Source organism: Schistocerca serialis, chromosome 1 (assembly GCF_023864345.2).
Source record: "Schistocerca serialis cubense isolate TAMUIC-IGC-003099 chromosome 1, iqSchSeri2.2, whole genome shotgun sequence".
Lineage (NCBI taxonomy): Eukaryota > Metazoa > Arthropoda > Insecta > Orthoptera > Acrididae > Schistocerca > Schistocerca serialis.
Window position 1 is genome coordinate 70,973,544 of NC_064638.1, and position 12,207 is coordinate 70,985,750.

General features: G+C 39.1%; 1 protein-coding gene across 1 annotated transcript in view; it reads left to right on the forward strand.

The window, feature by feature from the left end:
• Positions 1-10,527, forward strand: part of LOC126461746 (putative phospholipase B-like 2) — a 165,915-nt gene extending 155,388 nt beyond the window's left edge. The window contains exons 7-8 of the mRNA XM_050096020.1: positions 8,485-8,678; positions 10,129-10,527. Of these exons, the coding sequence (XP_049951977.1) occupies positions 8,485-8,678; positions 10,129-10,373 (439 nt within the window). The 3' untranslated portion in view covers positions 10,374-10,527. The remainder of the gene's footprint in view (positions 1-8,484; positions 8,679-10,128) is intronic.
• The last annotated feature ends 1,680 nt before the right edge of the window (positions 10,528-12,207 follow it).

Sequence of the window (12,207 nt, forward strand, 5' to 3'; positions counted from 1 at the left end):
TTGATCACATAGTTTATTACGAGACTTAAGTTTTTTATGATACCATTCTTGTAGAAAACATTTCTGTTGTACTTGTCACGTGAAATCTTGGTAAAGTTTTGAGCTTTTGGTGAAATACTCCATTGTGTTCATCAAGAACAACTGACTGTTAAGTGGCTGCCATCGTGATAACCATTTATAGCCCATAGATCGCTTGTGATTGATCAACTTATGTCTTGCTGCCAGGATATAAACAAAACATAAAAATGTTAAACAATTATGTGATCATTTGCCTATTGTATTTCATCCTTTCTGCAATTCTGTATTTAGCAAAACAGATAAGGTTCTGGGAGGAAGAGGCACAAGAACTTTTTCCAACTGTCCAAGAAGGTAAAGTAGTGTTGCACCCAGTTAAGGACAGTCTTGGACTAGAGTCCCTGAAATTTTTAAGGTTATTTGTGAGTTGGAAGCAACTAAATCAGTTAGTCCATCCATACCATTACCAACTGATGTACAGAACACCTTTGGCACATTAAAATCAATATCTTGATAAATCAACAGTTGATGAGCAATAAACACAGAATAATTTTTGGTGAAACTAAAATCGTGTCCCATGCTTCTACAAATAGAGATTTTGTTGTTAAAGGCGTGGTGGAAATTAGAATGTGCAAGAAAAAGATCAACCAGGACAATGGCCACAAACTAATCATTTTGTGTAAGTGTTGATGCTGAGAAGACACTGGCAAAAGTTCTGAATTGTTTTTGTTCCCACCAGAGCACTGGAACATCTAGTGCAGATATAGACATGATCTCAGACAACTTGATGTAATGATGTACAGTAATCAATTACAAGGCATCTATGGGCCTTAAATTGTCACCAGAACAGCAGCTATGGCATCCATTAGTCTTCATAATGATCACTGAGGATTTTATATAAAGTTCAAAATTGTACCAAGATATGATGCAACACGTAAACCAAGAATGTTTTAGTTCAGAATGTTGTCATAAGAAACTTCAATCACATCACTTTCCTCTATGGGAAGGAAATAGTGCACAAGGCTCTTCAACTTGAGAATCTGCACATGAAATATCCACTGTTGTGGAGCAATTTATCAGCTCTGTAATGCTGCCAAGACAAAGAAATTGTGGCTAAGTTTCCTGTGATTAAACTCTACATAAGATCAACTGGACTGAACAATATTTTTGGAAAGACTAGCCTTTCAATCATTAAAGAAAGGATGCAACTTGAGGTATGAACTGGATACTAATGCTTGCTTTTATATAATTGCCATCTCTTTTGGCATAGAGTTGCAGACAGACACAATGCAAAAAAATGCTTTAAATATTCAGCTTTTAGACTGCGCCCCACATTAGAGGTATAAAACTTGCACAAATTCACACAGGCAATTTCGGGACACAATGAGAGGTAGTCGGACCCTGCCAGAGACTGTAATTCAATTGCTCCTCTGTGGCCAGATGGTGGGACTTTGAGAGGTGGTGGGTGATTGGAAAGATGAGGGATGAGACCTGTTGTGGTATAAGGTTGGGAGGGTAATTATGGTCTGTGAAGATCTCAGTGAGACCCTCGGTATATTTCATCACTACAGATGCAACGGCCATAGGTGGCTAGGCTGTATGGGAAGGACTTCTTGGTATGAAATAGGTGCCAGCTGTCGTAGTGGAGGTATTGCTGTTGGTTGGTAGGTTCGATATGGACAGAGGTACTGATGAGGCCATCTCTTAGATGAAGGTCTACATCCAGGATTGAGTATGATCGGATGAAGAAAATGGGGGAGAAGGTGTTGAGGTTCTGGAGGAATGTGGATAGGTATCCCCACTCTCGATCCAGATCACTAAGATGTCATCAGTGAGTCTGAACCAAGTGAGGGGTTTGGGATTCTGGACGTTTAGGAAGGATTCCTGTAGATGGCTCACAAACAGGTTGGCATAGGATGGCGCCATGCAAGTGCTCATAGCCATACTCCAGATTTGTTTGTAGGTAATGCCTTTGAAGGAGAGGTAATTGTGGGTGAGGATATAGTTGTTCGTGGCGATTAGGAAGGAGGTTGTAGGTTGGGAATCTGTCAGGCATTGGAAAAGGTAGTGTTAAATAACCATGGGCATTAGGGATGTTAGTGTAGAATGAGTTGGCATCAATAGTAATGAGTAAGGCACCATGTGATAAAGGAACAGGAACTGTGGGGGTCGGTGGAGGAAATAGTTGGTATCTTTAATGTAGGAGGGTAGATTGCGAGAAATAGGACAAAGTCATTCGCCTACTAGAGCAGAGACACTCTATGGGGGCACAGTAACTGTCTACAATGGGGTGTCCTGGGTGGTTGAGTGTATGGACTTCAGGAAGCATGTAGTAGGTAGGAGTGTGGCGAGTGGTTGGGGTGGGGAGAGACTTGGTCTCTGGGGGGAGGTTCTGGTTGTGTCTTGTATTGTGATTGTGGTAATCATAATTCAGCTGAAAATTATTTTGATCTCAGCTACAAAAACCATTAAGGGGTAAATGTGTTGTGGAGAGGGGGGGGGGGATATATGAATTCAAAAAACCTTGATAAGGCTTCTGCAAGATATATAGTTATCTATCATATTTCCTCCACCATGAACCATGGACCTTGCCGTTGGTGGGGAGGCTTCTGTGCCTCAACAATACAGTTAGCCGTACCGTAGGTGCAACCACAATGGAGGGGTATCTGTTGAGAGGCCAGACAAACGTGTGGTTCCTGAAGAGGGGCAGCAGCCTTTTCAATAGTTGCAGGGGCAACAGTCTGGATGATTGACAGATCTGGCCTTGTAACACTAACCAAAATGGCCTTGCTGTTCTGGTACTGCGAACGGCTGAAAGCAAGGGGAAACTACAGCCATAATTTTTCCCGAGGGCATGCAGCTTTACTGTATGATTAAATGATGATGGCATCATCTTGGGTAAAATATTCCGGAGGTAAAATAGTCCCCCATTCGGATCTCCGGGTGGGGACTACTCAAAAGGACGTCATTATCAGGAGAAAGAAAACTGGTGTTCTACGGATCGGAGCGTGGAATGTCAGATCCCTTAATCGGGTAGGTATGGTTAGAAAATTTAAAAAGGGAAATGGATAGGTTAAAGTTAGATATAGTGGGAATTAATGAAGTTCGGTGGCAGGAGGAACAAGACTTTTCGTCAGGTGAATACAGGGTTATAAATACAAAATCAAATAGGGGTAATGCAGGAGTAGGTTTAATAATGAACAAAAAAATAGGAGTACGGGTAAGCTACTACAAACAGCATAGTGAACGCATTATTGTGGCCAAGATAGACACAAAGCCCATGCCTACTACAGTAGTACACGTTTATATGCCAACTAGCTCTGCAGATGATGAAGAAATTGATGAAATGTATGATGAGATAAAAGAAATTATTCAGGTAGTGAAGGGAGACAAAAATTTAATAGTCATGGGTGACTGGAATTTGAGAGTAGGAAAAGGGAGAGAAGGAAACATAGTAGATGAATATGGATTGGGGGACAGAAATGAAAGAGGAAGCTGCCTGGTAGAATTTTCTGCAGAGCATAACTTAATAATAGCTAACACTTGGTTCAAGAATCATGAAAGAAGGTTGTATACATGGAAGAACCCTGGAGATACTAAAAGGTATCAGATAGATTATATAATGGTAAGACAGAGATTTAGGAACCAGGTTTTAAATTGTAAGACATTTCCAGGGGCAGATGTGGACTCTGACCACAATCTATTGGTTATGAACTGTCGATTAAAACTGAAGAAACTGCAAAAAGGTGGGAATTTAAGGAGATGGGACCTAGATAAACTGAAAGAACCAGAGGTTGTACAGAGTTTCAGGGAGAGCATAAGGGAACAATTGACAGGAATGGGGGAAAGAAATACAGTAGAAGAGGAATGGGTAGCATTGAGGGATGAAATAGTCAAGGCAGCGGAGGATCAAATAGGAAAAAAGACAAGGGCTGGTAGAAACCCTTGGGTAACAGAAGAAATATTGAATTTAATTGATGAAAGGAGAAAATATAAAAATGCAGTAAATGAAGCAGGCAAAAAGGAATACAAACGTCTCAAAAATGATATCGACAGGAAGTGCAAAATGGCTAAACAGGCATGGCTAGAGGACAAATGTAAGGATGTAGAGGCTTATCTCACTAGGGGTAAGATATATACTGCCTACAGGAAAATTAAAGAGACCTTTGGAGAAAGGAGAACCACTTGCATGAATATCAAGAGCTTTGATGGAAACCCAGTTCTAAGCAAAGAAGGGAAAGTAGAAAGGTGGAAGGAGTATATAGAGGGTCTATACAAGGGCAATGTACTTGAGGACAATATTATGGAAATGGAAGAGGATGTAGATAAAGATGAAATGGGAGATATGATACTGCGTGAAGAGTTTGACAGAGCACTGAAAGAACTGAGTCGAAACAAGGCCCCTTGAGTAGACAACATTCTATTAGAACTACTGATAGCCTTGGGAGAGCCAGTCCTGACGAAACTCTACCATCTGGTGAGCAAGATGTATGAGACAGGCAAAATACCCTCAGACTTCAAGAAGAATATAATAATTCCAATCCCAAAGAAAGCAGGTGTTGGCAGATGTGAAAATTACCGAACTATCAGTTTAATAAGTCACAGCTGCAAAATACTAACACGAATTCTTTTCAGACGAATGGAAAAACTGATAGAAGCCAACCTCGGGGAAGATAAATTTGGATTCCGTAGAAATGTTGGAACACGTGAGGGAATACTGTCCTTATGACTTATCTTAGAAGAAAGATTAAGGAAAGACAAACCTACATTTCTAGCATTTGTAGACTTAGAGAAAGCTTTTGACAATGTTGATTTGAATACACTCTTTCAAATTCTGAAGGTGGCAGGGGTAAAATACAGGGAGCGAAAGGCTATTTACAATTTATACAGAAAGCAGATGGCAGTTATAAGAGTCAAGGGGTATGAAAGGGAAGCAGTGGTTGGCAGGGGAATGAGACAGGGTTGTAGCCTCTCCCCAGTGTTATTCAATCTGCATATTGAGCAAGCAGTAAAGGAAATAAAAGAAAAATTCGGAGTAGGTGTTAAAATCCATGGAGAAGAAATAAAAACTTTGAAGTTTGCCGATGACATTGTAATTCTGTCAGAGACAGCAAAGGACTTGGAAGAGCAGTTGAACGGAATGGACAGTGTCTTGAAAAGAGGGTATAAGATGATCATCAACAAAAGCAAAACGAGGATAATGGAATGTAATCGAATTAAGTAGGGGTGATGCTGAGGGAATTAGATTAGGACTTAAAGTAGTAAAGGAGTTTTGCTATTTGGGGAGCAAAATAACTGATGATGGTCGAAGTAGAGAGGATATAAAATGTAGACTAGCAATGGTAAGGAAAGCGTTTCTGAAGAAGAAAAATTTGTTAACATCGAGTATAGATTTAAGTGTCAGGAAGTCGTTTCTGAAAGTATTTGTATGGAGTGTAGCCATGTATGGAAGTGAAATGTGGACGATAAATAGTTTAGGCAAGAAGAGAATAGAAGCTTTCGAAATGTGGTGCTACAGAAGAATGCTGAAGATTAGATGGGTAGATCACATAACTAATGAGGAGGTATTGAATAGAATTGGGGAGAAGAGGAGCTTGTGGCATAACATGACTAGAAGGATCGGTTGGTAGGACATGTTCTGAGACATCGAGGGATCACCAATTTAGTATTGGAGGGCAGCATGGAGGGTAACAATCGTAGAGGGAGACCAAGAGATGAATACATTAAGCAGATTCAGAAGGATGTAGGCTGCAGTAGGTAGTGGGAGATGAAGAAGCTTGTACAGGATAGAGTAGCATGGAGAGCTGCATAAAACCAGTCTCAGGACTGAAGACCATAACAACAACATTATATTTAGTATTGTTACTGCTTGCTGCTGAATATTCATTGGCCACTTTTGGTGCTAACAAGTTATCACTGTTTTGAAATTGCTTAATACCAGTCTTTGTAAGATTAAGCCTTAAACTATTGGCTCAGTAAACCACTTGTAGACATATTCAGCTGTCATATGAGCTGTGCTACAAGGTTGAGTTTGGATGTTTGATTTACATCCTTGTGTTAAATTCCCCCATTCTGAAGTTAGTTTCATGCCTGAGAAACAGTTTTTCAGTGAAGTGATAAAACCTTACATTGCCAATCCGTAATGGTAACTGCATATGAAGCACTAATACATGGTCCATTAAGTAAAAAAAAAAAAAAGTTGTACAAAAATAGAAAACTTTGACAAAGTATGTGATTCTTTCTTATTTTTTGGTGGTGTTCTAGAACTATTACAAGATGAGGCTGGCACACCTGCCTCACAGCAGGATGGTGGGAATCAACAAAACAAGATGGTGGCACCCTTGCAGGTTTGCACCAGTGTTGAGCAGTGGAATGTCATGATTTCTGTTAGCTGAAGGGTTGAAACCGATTGAAATTCACTGTCAGATGCAATAAGATGACAATTGTATGAGTTGAACACAAATGTACAAGTGGGCAGATAAGTTCAAATGGGGTGTAACACCTGTTGAAAATTTGTCGTGCCCAGTATGCTCTGTCTGTGAAGTCATAGAAAACAACACTTCGTGAGTTGATGTGGGAAAACGGGCATATTACAGTCAGTTATATTGCAACAGTGATGAACGTTAGGGTCAGATCAGCCCACTGTATTGTTCATGATGTACTGGTGTTCAAGAAAGTGTGTACAAGGTGGGTTCCAAAACATTTGAGATCAGAAATGAAAGGAAGGCATGTGGATACGTGCAGGGACAGCTGAAGTTCACCTTCTTGCCACACCCACCCTTATTCACCAGATATGACATGTTAAGATTATTACACTTTTAACCCACTGAAAGAAGCACTTAATGGCTCCAGATTCACTGATGGTGAGGCAGTTCAGGCAGCAGTGCATACTGGTGACTCATATGCCCCCAAAAATTCTTTGGATATGGAATTAAGAAACTTCTCTAGCATTGGTATAGGTGCATAGAACTTTAGGGGGATTACACTGAAAAATAAATAAATGTTGTATTCCAATCTTGTAATAGATTCTTTAATAATAAATCTGTTTATTTATTGAATGCGTCTTGTATAGCATGCTGCAGAAGTACTGTGGTTGTGTTGTGCTGTCCATACGTGATAGATATGGCAACACACACATAAAACCAGTTCCTAGATGTTACGAATGTTTGGAGAGGCATAACAGAAATTTTCAAGGAAGTAGGCTGGGAATTTTTGAAGGAAAATGGCATTGTTCCTCCAAAACTCTATATCAGAGGCAGACCATGCAATAGTTCTGCTGCCTGCAATATAATACGTCTGGGGTGGTAAGAAAAAGATAAAATACATTATGAAATGCACAAAGGCATATAACAATGTTTCTCTCATTTCACATGTGAATTAAATAGGACAGAAAGTCAATTATATTTAGATGAAGTATCTTTCATCAAGCGGATTATGGTTGCCTACAGAGTATATATTTAGAAATAGAAACAATCTTATTAGCCTGCCAACTACCTGTGTATAGTTTTTGTATAGTAACATGCAGGAGCTTAACAGCCAGTCTGAGTTCTCCACTTAGTAATAGGAAAGTGCTTTATTGATCATAGGCCTGTATTCTAACAATAAAATCTTTTTTGTATTTACCAGAACCTTTTAGACCATCACTTCATCGCATAATTATAATGGAAACTTCTTTGCATTCTTTTAACTTCATTTCCAGTTTTTGTTTTAACCTACTTCTTCCTTTCTTCATATTGCTGTTGCTTCATGTCATTAGAAATTGCAATACATCTTACGGCAGCTCACTAAATGAGTCATTATATGTAAAATTCCTTGGAATACAGATGCCTTATTAGCTAAAACAGAGTAAATAAACAGATAAACTACCAAGAATATCATTTTTGCCATGATCTGTCCTCAGAAATGCCTCCCACTATTTTGATTTGAACTTGAGCATGCTTTCACTCCCTGTGTCTTCTCAAATGTAATGCAACTAAAGGTAGGTTTGATGTAATGTCTCATCAGTGACAAGGTAATCAGAGATGGACCACCAGCTCACATATTACACAGATGACTAAGAAAGTCACTGACGTCATTCTCAAAAGAAACCATATTGGCATTCACCTTGATCAATTTACAGGAAGCATGAGAAACCAAAATCTGGATGGCTGAATTGGTATTTTAACTCTGTTTCTCCTGAATTCAAGTTCAGCGTCTTAATCTCTGTGCCATCATGCTCATTAATACCCAGTAGTTTTCCAGGGTATTTTGAAAAAGTCAAAGCCATAAAGAAAGCAAAATATGACATTATTGTTAATAGTACATATCTGCAAAAGCTTCTATTATGATCAGCAGCAATCTGCCACTGAATATCATTCAGATTTACCAGATTCATATTCTGAATTGTCTAGTATGCTACACTGTTTCTTGTCTTTTTTAAACAGTACAGTGTAGTTGTTGCCAATTAAACAGTTACTCGTACTCTTGCAGGTTCACTCATGACAAAACTCCACGAGCTCTCATCTTCAAGCGTGACTTTAAGACAGCTCATAACCTTCCCTCTATGTTGCGCCTGATGACAAGCAATGACTACCAACATGATCCGCTTTCGAGATGCAACTGCACTCCACCCTACAGTGCAGAGAATGCTATTGCTGCACGATGTGATCTCAATCCCAAAAATGGTAAGTGCTTCATTATGTTTGTGTGTGAGTTGTTAGTTACATGATTACCACATCCATCATTGGATTATATTTATGTTAATGGTAAAAAGAGCTAATACAGGAACTTCCACAGCAACAACTCTAGCAGAACTCACATAGGAGGCAGAAATCTGTCACTGTCTGTCTGTATGTCATCCCTGGAAAAATCTGATGAGTGCAAAAGTGTTGAGTAATATTGAGCTGCTACTATAAAAAATAATGCTGTCAGGATGACTTTTGAACATCTAAGTGTGTAGAAAAGTACTTGAATGGACTGGTCCAGGTCAGTGAGCCAGTACCTCTGCAAGTACATTGAAAATAGAAAAAAAGGCGATTTCATGTGTAAGGACAGCTGCTGTTATCTAAGAAACACTTGTTCACTCTCTTGTGCCCCATGTAGATCATATAAGATGTAAAACAGGTTGAGAAGTTTGACATATACAGGGTTCCAGGGTTACTGGTGAGGTGTAAAGGTCCACTACTTCACTGTAAATGGCTTCACATGGTGCCAGTTAGTGGAGTATCCAGGTTAGGAATGAAAAAGCAATTTCTCAAAAACTAATTAAGTAGTGTTTGAACAAAGCCTCCATGTAAGTGCAGACAGTTTTCCCAAGAACTGATTTTTTAAAATTCTTTAAAGAAGAGAAAAAGAACTGTTAATCTCTCTAAAACATGCTCTGCCTTGATGATGATGAAGATGTCATAAGAGTTGAATTCATTTTTACCTGTGAGCCATTTCTTCATGTTGGGTACAAAGCATCTGCAGGGCACCAGTGCAGATGAGCTGTGGCAGCAATTGATATTGCAGTTTCACAGCAATAACTCCTAGTGAATGTGCTGATGCAGTCTTGTGGCAAGGTATCACATTATTTTGTCACCATATGGAGTCATATTTATTTTGGTTTCATGCTAAGTCAGTCCAACTTCACACTGTTAAATTGTACAGTGATTATTTTCCCCTTTTCTAAGAAGTATATGTGTACGATGTTCTGTACATAGTTACAGATCCATGTGATCTTGTTAAAGAACCCAACATTTCAGCAAAAATAAAAGCTGAATGGGTTAAGTGGCGTGAGCATGTAATGAGATCATCAGAAGACAGTTTCATCAAGATTGTGGCAGAATCATCCCTTGGAGGAGAAAGACCGCCAGGACAACTGAGAATGAGATTTTCATCTATGTGAAGAACCTAAAATTTTTGGTAGTTACTAACTGGAGAGAGCACTAAAAACAGACAGACTTGGCAAAATATTGTTGAGTCGGAGCCAACAAGCATACATAGTAATTCCTTGGCAAAATAGTCTTGAGTCAGATGCAACAAGCAAACATAGTAATTGCTCTGTAATAATTTATACTTACTGTTTCTGAACTGTTAAATTAAATTTCATAATGCCTATAAATTTTTCACTTTAACAATATTTGCACATTTCAGGTACCTATCCATTCCCAAGTCTGGGTCACCGTTCACATGGTGCGACTGACGCCAAGGTGACCAACAGTACATTAGTGTCCAAGCTTCAGTTTCTGTCAGTCTCAGGACCCACAACCGGGTCTCACTTGCCTCCATTCCAGTGGAGCAAATCTGATTTTGGAGACACAATCAGCCATGTTGGTCACCCAGACAGGTGGACTTTCAAGCCAGTTCTACACGAGTGGCATTGGCACAGTAGTCATTGATAGTGCAGTGTGCACATTAAATACCACAAAATTCTGAGTATGGTGTCAAGTGGATAGTTGGTTGTGCAGATGAGAAATTTGTTTATAAAGCCACATATACAATGTTTGTAACTTTTTTGTGTTGTGTAAGAATAAATGTGTGTTCTTGTAGGAAGTACCTTTTTAAGCTGTAGTATATCCCGGTGCTTCTGTTCCCATAGGTGATTTAATTCTTGTAATGCTGTAGTCATGATTACACACACACACACACACACACACACACACACACACACACACACACACACACACACATGCAACATAAAAAGAAAAAAAAAACATATTCCATAAATTCCAGTCAGATGGAACAATATCAGTAATGTGCAAGAAAATAAGAAACACATTATCAAAAAGAGCAATGATAAAGTTTCTCTCTATATCACTTGTGACATAGGACTCACATGCTTACATTTATGCTTGTTACATGCATTACAGTATTACCTCCTAAAGAAAAATTTTTCTTTCAGTTCATAAAAAGAATCCCAAATCACATCAGCAAGATCTAAGAAGACACAGAATTGAAACAGTGTTTAAACCATACTGCAGTGGATCTATGCCTGCTACTTGTTACAGCAGGAGTGTATAAAATCCCTTGAGCATGCAGTCAAGTGTACATAGGAACTACAAAAGAAAAAAAGTATTAACACTCAGTTTGAGGAACAGAGAAACAATTGTCATCTTGGAAAGACAAGTAAATCTGCAGTAGCAGAGCCTACACTGAGTCCAGGAAGCCACCAAATACCATTCTCCAGTTCTGTGGTTTTATTGAGCTCAAATCGTTACTATACTAGAATGTACAAATAGGCCACAGAAATTCAAAAGCACGAAAACAACTTTAACAGAAAAGAAATTGGACAGAAACTATACAAGTTGTGGGTCTTGGTGCTAAATAAAGCAAATAGCACCAACTCTTCCCTACTCAAAGCTCCTTAACATATGCTGGTGAAACTCTGCAAACTTAGGTAAGTGGTCTGATGGCTTCATAACCTGACCATTGCATGGAAACCTGCTTAGTCCTATGTCTTGGAGGCAAATGCTAAAGAATAGGGTCTACTTTTTGTTAGCAGTTCAAATGTACAGTGACTGATGGTACCCCGTAGGGAAATGGGAGCAAGGAAAAGCAAGGAAGAGCAGGTTCACTCACAAGGGAATGGTCCAATAAGACATGTTGAAACCTACCTTGATATTTTTTTACACTGGAAGAAATAGGACTAACAGAGAATTTTGAGCACATACAGGGAAAGTCAGCATGAGTGCTTACAGATTTATTTGACCTGTGGGAGTGTCACAGATGTGATGAAGAGACAGAACTGGCAGACTCTTGAAGATTGTTCTACACTATCCCAAGAAAGCTTACCTACAAAGTTTCAAGAACTCGCTTTAAATGATGATTCTAGAAATATACTAGAACCCTCTGCTTATCAGTCATATTAGATTGATACATGGAGGCACTAAAACAGTCAGTCTTCCTATGCTCAATATGTGAATGGAATTGGAAGAAACCCTAATAACTGGTACAGTGGGATGTCCTCAACTGTGCACTTCACAGCGGTTATCAGAGTATAGATGTAGATGTGGAAAGAGTTCAGCTTGCTGGACTTGTTTATCTTTGAAACTACTGAGTCTTTAGAGCATCTGATGAAGTCTCCAGCATTAGAAGAGAAAACATTAGGCATAAAGTATGCCTTGAATCATGGCCTAATACCCATAAAATAAAATTCACCAAGGACTGTATTTACATCTACATCTACATATATACTCCACAAGCACCATGGTGGAGGTGACCCTGTACCACTAC